Source organism: Caretta caretta, chromosome 11 (genome assembly GCF_965140235.1).
Source record: "Caretta caretta isolate rCarCar2 chromosome 11, rCarCar1.hap1, whole genome shotgun sequence".
NCBI classification, from domain to species: Eukaryota; Metazoa; Chordata; order Testudines; family Cheloniidae; genus Caretta; species Caretta caretta.
Genome location: NC_134216.1, coordinates 16,831,495 through 16,843,250, shown reverse-complemented (window position 1 = coordinate 16,843,250; position 11,756 = coordinate 16,831,495). Strand labels below are relative to the sequence as shown.

The 11,756-nt window shown below is 39.8% G+C and overlaps 1 protein-coding gene across 1 annotated transcript in view; it reads left to right on the top strand.

Annotated features, from left to right (window-relative positions):
- The first annotated feature begins 572 nt into the window (after positions 1-572).
- Positions 573-11,756, top strand: part of ACTR3 (actin related protein 3) — a 51,478-nt gene continuing 40,294 nt past the window's right edge. The window contains exon 1 of the mRNA XM_048869251.2: positions 573-767. Within this exon, the coding sequence (XP_048725208.1) occupies positions 724-767 (44 nt within the window). The 5' untranslated portion in view covers positions 573-723. The remainder of the gene's footprint in view (positions 768-11,756) is intronic.

Genomic DNA, 11,756 nt, shown 5'->3' with positions numbered 1-11,756 from the left:
TGAGTTTGGTGGTGCCTGCAGCCACTGTTCCCTCTAAGCAGTGTGCGTACGCACAGAGATCTTAAACCCCGCGCACACAGCGAAGCACTGCGCACACAAAAATTTGCACTGAATAATTTTTTTGCACACACAGCCTGTCAAAAATTAGAGGGAACATTGCGTGCAGCCCTCCTCCCCAATCCCACTATTTCAACAGGGCCAAATTTACAGGAATTTGGTTGATTGTGGTTTAATCTTTGCAACTCTTCCTCCCTCCATCCAACACTCAGTTGTCCCTGCGTCTTTTCCCAAATAACAGAAGGCGAATAATTCTTTCTGCCTCTTTATTCAAATAACTGGCAGATCTTTTTTTTTAATTGATCCTCCTTCAAAAGGACCTTGAAGAATCAGGTGGTGAAACCAAGGCTCTTTAAAGAAAAATAAGTAGGCGGAGAGGAGCCCGCCCGCTTTACTTCACACCCGCTCGTATGGGCGAGGACGAGAAATGGGACGTCACTGAATGGTTCGGTTGTTGCGCCCTCCCACCTCGCCGTGCTGCGCTGGGAGGGACGAGGGAGTCGGCCATCTTGGGTTCGCCCGGGCTGTGAGCGAGCGAGCGGGGGAGGGACTGGCTGGGTTGCGGAAGTGACCGCGTTCGCTCCCCCGTAGTGGAGAGAGAGCGGCGAGAAGGAGAGTCCAGGGCCCCCCACCTTTCCCCGGCCAGCACCATCTCTAGCGAGGAGGATGGCAGGGCGGCTACCGGCTTGCGTGGTGGACTGCGGCACGGGGTGAGCGCGGGGGCGGCGAGCCGGCGATGAATGGGCAGCAGGGAGACTGCTGACAGTTTGGTACCAGGCACCGAGGGCTGGGGGGGGGGGCCTCCCGTGTGGGTGCCCGTGTGGGGTGGGGTGGGGTATCTTCTTCACCCCCCGGATCCCGCCCCGGTGGGGAGGCTGCAGGGACGTGTCTTGCCCCACAATAGCCCCCGCTGGGGCGGGGGTGTCAGCGGGGAGAGGAGGCTAGAAAGCGGGGGAAGGGGTTGAAGTGCCCCCCCTCCCCGTTTCTTCCCCCCACCCCGTTTCCGCGCAGCTCCTTCCCTCCTCCGCCTACGGCTTTGTGAGCCCGGGCTCCCGCCCCAGGAGCACCCCCCGCCCCCAGATCTGGGTGGGCGCCGGCTCCCACCCAGACCTCAGCACCCACCCCCCGACTCCCTGTGGGAGTGGGCCTCTCCCAAAGTAGCACCGTCTCCCGCCCCCAGTTTATTTTGGGCTGACTGTGCAGGGGCAGGGTCTGCTCTGACCCTCCAAAAATCAGTCTGACTCTGGGAGCAGGGTCACACCCTAAGGTGAGCATTCTCCCCTCGCCCTCTTGGGTTTTTTTGGTAGGGTCTCCTTTCTACCCTAATCTCATTCATTCTGCTCTAGAAATCTTCCTGTCTCGGTCATTCAGGAAGCAATGTTCCCCACCCTTGACTGAGAATCTCTCAAGACCAAGCCTGCTGCCTGTGTCTTGAAGGAAGCAGGCTCCTGCTCAGGGGCTGCTGAGGTTAGGGTGGACCCTACTCAGAATCCAGATAGGATAGCAAAATGATTAAAAATAAAAGCATTATTTCTATTGTTCAGTCATGTAATTGTGTGCATTAAATATTCTGAGCTCACGGGTTATTGCTAAATACCATGGGTTTTCTTTTTTAATATATGGATCAAATAATTTATTCGGTATTACTTCTCTATAGGGGAAACCCTCCCCCCTCTTCTAGTGAGCAAGCGCAGCGGAACTTCCTTAGTTTTGTCAAAGCCTCTTCCTGCTTTCAGGCTTTTATACCTTATAAGGCAGTTTTCAGTGTCAAACCTGAACCAAATCCTTTTTAGAAACTATTTTGTATTTAGCAACTACCCGATGACGAGTAGAGAGAAAGTACCAGGGATAGCTAATGCAAATACATGGAAGGGACAGAGGTTCAGAATTCCTTTCAGTTGTTGTCTGTGTTTGCTGCTCCTAGTCTTCCCACTGTGTGCAAGACCGTGTGGGTAAAAGTAGGAAGTAAAGACTGAGTTTGAACTTGAAAGGATTATTGTATCCTTAATGGTGGTAGTGTAGTGAGGAAATGCAAGGATTTTTTTTTCCTCCTGTGAGCTACTGATTAGTGTATGATTTTAAAGATGGAATGATTTATTTTTAAACATTCCAGAAGGCTTTATTGTAGAATCTATCAAAAGATTTTTTTTATAGTGGTTCTAGCTCCTCCCTCTTCTCTAGGGAAAGTGACTGTGTTAAGTGACAGGTTTCAGAGTGGCAGCCCTGTTAGTCTGTATTTGCAAAAAGAAAAGGAGTACTTGTGGCACCTTAGAGACTAACCAATTTATCTGAGCATAAGTTTTCGTGAGCGACAGCTCATTTCATCAGATGCATTCAGTGGAATTCAGCTGTAGATCACAAAAGCTTATGCTCAAATAAATTTGTTAGTCTCTAAGGTGCCACAAGTACTCCTTTTTCTTTTTGCGAATACAGACTAACACGGCTACTCTGAAACCTGTCATAGGTAAGGTTGCATTTAGAGTTACAGCAGGAATAAATATCTTGAATTTATATGAAGTGTGAATGTACTCTTTCCTTTTGTATATCACATTTTATGTATTAGATAGGGAATGCTTTGTCATATTTGTTTTTTTTGAGCGTGAAGTGTTTCAGTGAAGCACCTACTACAAGGGAATACATGGCCCCTGCCCTGAAGAGTTTACAAGCCTAGAGCCTGTAAAGAGAATTACTTATACCTGCAATGAATTTCCATTTTTTATAGAGGTCTTTGTACAGGAGTAAAGGATCTCTTTTTATTATTGCGGCCTATGTTTAAATAGGGGAGTAAGAGAATATATAGAACAAGGATTACAGTAATGTGCAAAAAGAAAGGAGTACTTGTGGCACTTTAGAGACTAACAAATTTATTTGAGCATAAGCTTTCGTGAGCTACAGCTCACTTCATTGGATGCATAGCTTATGCTCAAATAAATTGGTTAGTCAAATAAATTGGTTAGTACTCCTTTTCTTTTTGCGAATACAGACTAACACGGCTGCTACTCTGAAACCTGTCGTTATTACAGTAATGTGGTTACTCAGCAAAGACATGTATAGGTCTTGAGGGTTCTGTTTCTCTATTTGTTTGATACTTTGGTGTTTGTAGGCCCCACTAAAATGTACTTAGAGAGTCTTGTACTGACATTCTAATTATGAGACTCTTCCCGCCAGTTTTCATTTATATCCACTAAACCAGTGGATCTCAACTTTTCCAGACTACTATATCCCTTTCAGGAGTGTGATTTGTCTTGTGTGCCCCAAGTTTCACCTCACTTAAAAACTACATGCCTACAAAATCAGACATAAAAATACCAAAGTGTCACAGCACACTGTTACTGAAAAATTGCTTACTTTCTGATTTTTACCATATAACTATAAAATAAATCATTTGGAATATAAATATTTTACTGACATTTCAGTGTATAGTATATAGAGCAGTATAAACAAGTCATTGTATGTATGGGATTTTAGTTTGTACTGAATTCGCTAGTGCTTTTTATGTAGTCTGTTGTAAAACTAGACAAATATCTAGATGAGTTGATGTACCCCCTGGAAGACCTCTGCGTACCCCCACAAGTACTTGTACCCCTGGTTGAGAACTACTGCACTAAACTATCATCTTTATTATTTAGAATAACTTAGTTAATTATAGTATATTTTTAAATAGTTAAGATTACAATGAGACTTTCTTTATAACCCCAGTTTTCATATGCTTTGATATTAAAAATTCTCCTTTTGGGGTTAAATTTTCCACGTTTAGAATTGATTTTTTGTGTGTGGGGGGAAGCATGAGCAAAATCTCTTGAGCCACTCATTCATGGAAAAGGGAAAAATACCATTTCAGGATTTTAAGGGCTTTTCTGCTTGCCAGTAACTCTGGTGGGGACAGAAGGGTGCCCTCTATGCTTCACGTGTGAATAGGCTCTGTGCTAGATTTGGAGGTGAAGTTGAAAATTTTAAAACTTTTTTTAAAGTTTTGTTTTAAGTATTTTTAAAACTTACAACTTTTTATTATAAGATTGAAAATAACTTTTGACCATGAACACTTAATAGCTGCATGGACTTTTAGAAGGGCCTAGTGAATCCTAGCCCACTTTGCAACATTAAAATATACAGCTCTCCAGCTGTTGACACAACTTTAAAAGTGTCTCATTGAAATACACATCACAGTTCATCAAAAATAATGTAATTTATACTTTTCTGTTGCTGCTGCCATTGCAGTTGCTTTTTCAATCTGCTACTGTCATTTAAACCTTCTGTTGAAGAAAAGTGATTGGAGAATCAAACTAATTCTAAAAAGAGGATCAAATCAGTTTTATATTGTCCACTGGCCAGATGGAAAACTTGCACAAAGATCAAGGGAGAATATGGCCCTGATAGTAGTAACTAACATTTAGTTGAGCCTACTTGAGAAATATTAAGACAATGAGAGAGAAACTACGCGGGGTACTATTCAGCTTCTGTTTTGGTGTTTGGGTTTTTTTGCTATTTGCCCATGCTAATATCTGAGTTGCCCATACCACACAGGTAATGTGGTAAATATGCAGATGAGATGTACATTTGGGCACCAAAATTAGTTGAAAATTTGGCTTTTAGGAACACAGAACCAGTGGTCTGTCTAGTGCAATGCTATGTGGATGATTTAGAGGAAGGTGCAAGAAACGCAGCAATTGTCAGTTATGGGCTTTTAACTCATGGGCCTATTTATCATCAATATGGGGCACTGGGACGTTGTCAGTTCAGAAAGACACAGTTCCAAACATGATCTGAATGCAAGTTTTCTTTTCAGAACCATAAGGGCTAGAAACTAACTTCTTAACAAAATGAAAGCTTGAGAATCTAATCTGTCATGTGGGCTGGATAAATAGTTAGGTGGGACTATGGGTCAGCTGTTTGACACCACTGACTTAGTGTATGATCAGTTTCTTTTTTATCAAAAGTGAAGAAGAAGAAAAAAGAAATCGACTATATGAATGCCATGGTAAGTCTACTTAATCAAAAAGGGTCAAGAAATGCAAGTTATCCTTGGACAAGCTACCTTTCTAAAATGTTTCTAGTCTGAAAGTAGGCCTTGGAATGTGTACCTGGTTCAGGAATCTTTATATAAGCTACCAAGGGAAGCAAGTACTACTAGAATTTTAGGTGGTACACATGACATCTTGCCAATATTTATTGTTTTTGAGAAATAATTGAATAAGTCAAAGAAGATGATACCTCCTAAATTGAAAATGTTATTGAACCAATCTCTGAACCTTTTTTTTAATGCTGGAACACCATTCTATTTTTCTCTCTCATCTGAACATGGGTTCTCCATTTTGTTTGATTCTAAACTAGCGTTTAGGTGTGGGAAGTGTCTTATTCTGATGCCTTTCTTGTGAGGCTCCTTTTTTCCCGCTTGTGGTCATTGCATGGTGCTTAGAACTTTACAGCTGCGTAATGTGGACTAACTTAGACTGTGAGGAGTGAGAGACAGTGCATGCTGTCACTGGACTGATTCCAGTTTTAATTCTTTGGATGATGCAATATCTCTGATTGTTTTGTTTCTGAGAATGTTGCATACTTATTATTGGGTTTTTTTGTCATGAGTTGCCTTAGATTTATCTCCGTGTTCAGCATCTGCAAGAGATTTCAGAAATATCACTGTCCTTGTATATTTACTGTCAGACTTGAGCCTATGTGGTTTAAAAAAAAAAATCTTAAATGAGACTAGCTTTTATTAAGACAAGATTTAATGGCATGTTTTGTCTACAGTTCAGTAGGATACTTTTTCAGAAGACAACTGCTTCTAATTTAAACATTATCCTGAAGTAGAAACATGTTGCAACATGACTATGTAAACTGGTATTTTAATGCAAGTCTGCTCTTGACAAACAAACACCACTTGGTTACCTCCTTAAATTAATATGTTAAGCGGTTAAACCAGCACAAATGCATATGATGCTCTGGACATTTCTTTTATTCGTTGGGCAGAATGCCTGCATCACATTATATGGAAGAAATGCAGTTAAATAGCTGTACATTTTACATCCCCAAAAGATTGGGGAAAATCTTTAGCAAGTCATGATCGATGTGGGTAAAGTGTCTTAATTTTCCTTTGTGTACTGTCACAAAAGCAGAAGTCAGTGGGGGTAGTCTTGTGTGTCTGGTGGCCAACAGCAGGGTTTTCTTCAAGTGCAAGACTTGACTTTGGAATTTGCTGTTTCTATCTGCCCAGCAGACTCCTAGCTAGTTGACTTCAGAGCTTAATAGATGACGAATCTTTTCTCTCAGGCTTCTTCTGATGGATGTTGGAAAGCTGTTGGCCTATTCTAGGGGGTGGGCCTGATTTGTTGACTTTGTCTGTGTAGTGGTATGTTACGAAATTTTATACATACCTGTATGCTAAAATCTCTTCCAAAATTCTAGGGCATTTTGTTTTACCCTTTAGTTGGACACACTTTCACATGTATTAGCTATAATATAAAGTGCATTTTAATGTTTTTCTTTAAGATAAGTAGATTATGTGGATGAATTTGAAAGTAATGACCAATTAGCAATACAGCATATGTCCAGCTCTGTCTTGTGTGTTGAAATACAGAGGCATACTGTTAGGACACTCAAAAATGAATGTGCAGGTCCCAAAGGATGTGGTAGGAGAAAGGGAGCATTCTGTCAATGCCAACACAAATTACATTTGTAATACAAATGTAAACATTCAAAGCCATGTGCCATTTCTTATTTTTGAGAACTGCATTCAAATAAGATATATATTTTTAGCATTTTAAAAATAATTACTTAAAAGGAGTTTCACAAATAGAAAGCAAATGGATTCAGAATTACAAGTTAGATCAGGGTGGTAAGGTAATATATAAGTGCTTGTAGTCATGCCTCTATTTGGCTTTGTTAATCTGCTATGGTATAACATTTACAGATATTATCTTCTTTATATAGAAATGGCTAAACTATAAATTGAGGAGATTCTGAGTAAGTTCCCATTTTGAGCAATGGTATAATTTGAAATGGCATCTTATCATCCGCTCTAACTTTTAAATATAAAGATACAATTTCTAAAGAGTCAAGTCACTACTGCAGTTATTTTACGAACCTTGAATACCTGTGAATTTAACTTAGTAGAAAATTATATTTAGGTACCCAAGCCAGTTTGAACAGTTAGAGGAGACACCTTTCTAGTAGCTGCCATATTGCTGATGGCTGCTTGACCTGATCTTAAGGTAGGTGCTGAAATGACATAGCATGGAAAACTTGATTTTAATTGGGCTTTCATTTTTATATCTTTATCCCAAATCTGAGTAAAAATTAGCTGATATAGCAATTGTGATCTTTTTATTGTTGCCTTTTTTTTGGACACGTTAAAATCTATATTAACAGCCATCACAACAGCAATATAACAGAACGTTCTTCTTAAATGCAACGGCATTAGAAACTGTAAGCACCCATGGCTTCCTCCAGTATTTCTACTGAACTTTTTAAGCTCCAGAGAATTAAAACACAACATCTAGTTTGCTTTATCAAAATTGGCAATTTTGTTGCATATCTTAATTTAATATGTGAAATATAAAATTAAGGAAATCATTTTTATCCAGTTTGGGGAAAATAACTAATTTTACCCACAAGCATATCTTGATTGTCAGAGACACCCAAAGAATTGGATAGGTACAGTTTGTGTTCACACAAATATCTGCTTCAAAATATAGGTATCTTAATTTGGAGTTCTATCCTCCCTCTCTTCCCCCACCATGTCTCTCTCTTCTTCTCCCCTCCCGGTGCTAGAAACTAGGTTTCTAACTCCAGAGCCTCCTGGTTGCTTCAGGAGGAACAGGTCTCAGCTACTCTACCTCTCTTCTAGTCTCCATTTTTGTGTTATCACCTATGAATAACCCCAGTGTGTGGCTCCTGCTGCTCTGGTTTTTCTGTGCTACACCATGAAATTGACAGGTTTCAGAGGAACAGCCGTGTTAGTCTGTATTCGCAAAAAGAAAAGGAGTACTTGTGGCACCTTAGAGACTAACCAATTTATTTGAGCATGAGCTTTCGTGAGCTACAGCTCACTTCATCAGATGTTTACCGTGGAAACTGCAGCAGACTTTATATACACACAGAAATCATGAAACAATACCTCCTCCCACCCCACTGTCCTGCTGGTAATAGCTTATCTAAAGTGATCAACAGGTGGGCCATTTCCAGCACAAATCCAGGTTTTCTCACCCTCCACCCCCCCACACAAATTCACTCTCCTGGTATCTCCAGCAGGAGAGTGAATTTGTGTGGGGGGGTGGAGGGTGAGAAAACCTGGATTTGTGCTGGAAATGGCCCACCTGTTGATCACTTTAGATAAGCTATTACCAGCAGGACAGTGGGGTGGGAGGAGGTATTGTTTCATGATTTCTGTGTGTATATAAAGTCTGCTGCAGTTTCCACGGTAAACATCTGATGAAGTGAGCTGTAGCTCACGAAAGCTCATGCTCAAATAAATTGGTTAGTCTCTAAGGTGCCACAAGTACTCCTTTTCTTTTCATGAAATTGACATGATTCTTGAAATTTTTATTGCTACCTAGAGGGTTCTGAATGGCAGCAGTGAGACTGACCAGAAAGTTGTTAATTTCACTCTGCTGCTGCTTAACAAAGCCATAAGTAGTACCACACATAAAACCTGAGTGTGCTGACTCAAAGACAGCAGTCTGATTGTTTGTTCCCAGTAGGAAACTTATTTTACCAACCATGACAGCCTGGCATATTTGATAGGTTTTAATTTACTGAAAACTTAAGCATAGTAGACACTGACTAGTGTTACTTTCCCCAAGAACAACTTCCCTCTGGCCACTGGCAAATAGATTCCCAAAGCACTTTCTTCCACACACGTGTTGTATTCTGGTAACAGTTTTTAGACATGTGTAGTGCTGCTAGATATGATATATTCAACAAGAAGCTTCATTTCAACTGTAAAAGAGCCACATGCAGCTTGTGAGTCATGGTTTGGCCACCCTTGCCATAGACTGTGTTAGAGGTCACTCCTCGTGGTGTTTTTTTAGGAGAGTGCTATACCACCAACAGCAGCATCAAGTGAGAAAAAACATTGTGGTATCCTAATTTTGTTCAGAAACTGTTCAGATCTGTGGGCTTGATTTGTATTTGTTTGGAATTCATAGTGCCATAAAGCATCCTCCAGAGACTCCAGTCTCAAAATTCCCACCCTCTTCTGATATCTTAGGAGCTCCAGGATATCAGAAGAGGGTGGGAGTTTTGAGACTGGAGTCTCTGGAGGATGCTTCATGGCACTATGAATTTTGGTCAAGACACTGTTCAATATCTGAATTTATTATAAAAAGGTTGATCCTGGACAGGTTTATCATGCTGTTGTGAATGCCAAGCAGCCTTAATAGTAACTATTCATAAGCTAGCTACCAAAGTCTGTTGCTACCATCAATCATAACATGGTAGCAATAGACTCATTAGCTATGTTTACACTGGGAAAATTTGACCAAAACAGTCCCACAGGTTCTGCTGAGTGTCTATACTGTAGCTCCCAGTTTAAACAAGATTCTGGTGGCCTATGCCATAATTTTAAAAATTGCCATTTTAATTGAAACTGTGATAAGATGGATTTGGCCACAGGAGGTTTGCTTGCACTGCTGCTTCTAATTGTTTTCACAGTGGTTCAGTTGGTTCCCCTGGTTCAACTGGTGGTAGTAGAATGAATGGGAATGTTTTGGTGAACTTCCCCATACAGCGAATGCTTTATAGTAGTTAAGTTTCTGAATTTTGGATTTGTTTTGTGTTAAGAATCTATTTCATTTGTACAGGTTTACTCAGATTCAGGAAGAAAAACACAGATAAAAGCAGAATTTGGATAAATCGTAGTTCTGTTTATTAAATACAAGAAAAACAATAATACTTTGAAATGTAAATCAGCGTTTAGAATTTTTTTTTTTCCTTTCTATTCCAAGATACCTAGACAATTGTCAAAATAAATGGTAGCTTTCTTTCTCTTTACACAGCTATAACTCCCTGGTTGCACTTTACATTTTATCAGGATCTTATTTAATATTAATGGCTTAAGGCAGGTATGTATTGTCACAGTGAAAATATTCACCAAAGTGAATTTGCAGTAGTCTCTGTTTAGGGGAAAAATGGGATTTTTGTTTTTTGGGTTTTTTTTTTTAAACCCCTACATCCTGTTCTACAGCATCCTCTCAAATATGCAGTGTTGCAATAGTTGCCTGGTCCAGTGGTCTGGTTTTGCACCATCCATAACATCCCCTAGAAACACTTTTAGACTACCGTCTCTGTTTGTCTAGTCTGCATCCTCAGAGTATTTTGTCTGGGATAATTTGAAATTGTGTGCTTCTCCTTCAGTTGCAATTTTAAGTTTCCATTTTTGACTAGTAGTAATTCAGTCCTATGAATTTAAAGTTATTTAAAACCCAACATTTATGATTAAAGTAGTTGCAAACCAAAAAAAAAAAAAATCAAAATTCTTAAGATAAAGACCAGTCCCATACTAGTTAATAATTAGAACTTCACTAGTACAGAATTTCGGGGCACTGGACTGAAGAAACAGTGCCCACTGAAAGTTTTCTTGTCAGCAAATTGTGAATTTTAGTTTGATGGTCTCAGTTCTTGCCTAGACTTATCATCCCATGTCTGATTCTTAAGAACATTTGAGAAGAGATATTAGGCTAATTAATTTCTTCTATGAACAGCCCTTTCTTCCCATGTCGTTTCGCAGTAATTCAAGTATTGAGGGGATTCTAGAGGCTTCACTGCTTCCTGACCAACTTTTATCTGCTCCAGCTGTAGCACAAAATCTGTCTTACAGGAGAGGGTTTGCAATTTATTTTCCTTTTTTCTCTTCGGGAGAAATGAAAAATACTCTTCTTGGGCTTTCCAACTGTCCTGAATCTCCATATTAATTCAAATACAGCAACAACATAAAAGACTGAAATTAGTCTTCAACAGTCCCACAGCTTTGTCCACGCTTCTTGTGGTCACTTCAACATACATATGTAAAGACTAAATATGTTCTCATTTTTTAGCAGTGATGTGCCGAAGGAGTTTTTGTAATGCTTTAAAAACAGCTGATCCCTGTCCACATAGTGCTTGCACTGTTGTAAATGTCCTCCTTAACTGTGGAAAGACCTCTGATACTGCTTTGAGTGCAGTATGAAAACCCTAAATAGAATACCACCAGGCACAACTGATGAAAAATTAGTACAAAATTTTCTACTGTAGATAAGACATTACTGGACTGCAGATTTTCCAGGTCTCCTTGCTGGAAAGGACCAGTTGTGGGCCATTTTTTGGATGATTTAATCCATCAAATATTGCTGGTCATTGAACATCATTGTAAACTTTGAAACAAATGAAACAGTACATTAGCATATGTATTTTGTGCTGTTTGTTGTTGTAAAAGCTGCTACTGAGAGTGTACCTGAAAGGAAGTAAAAAGCAGCAGCATTTGTGTGGACTAGATGTAATTTGAGTATAATTGTTTCAGTTGTAAAATGAATGTTGAAGACTCTTGTTTCATCCAGAGTGTGGTGATTCTGCAGTTTAATGATGAAAGACTGTAGAAATGTGTAGTAGATTTTATTCACTGATAAATTGTGCATCACATAATATTTTGCATATATGCTATGTGGAAAAAGTAACAATGTAGAGTAGCGAGGGAGTTAGTCTGTAAACTTCCAGTTGGCTTGAATGTC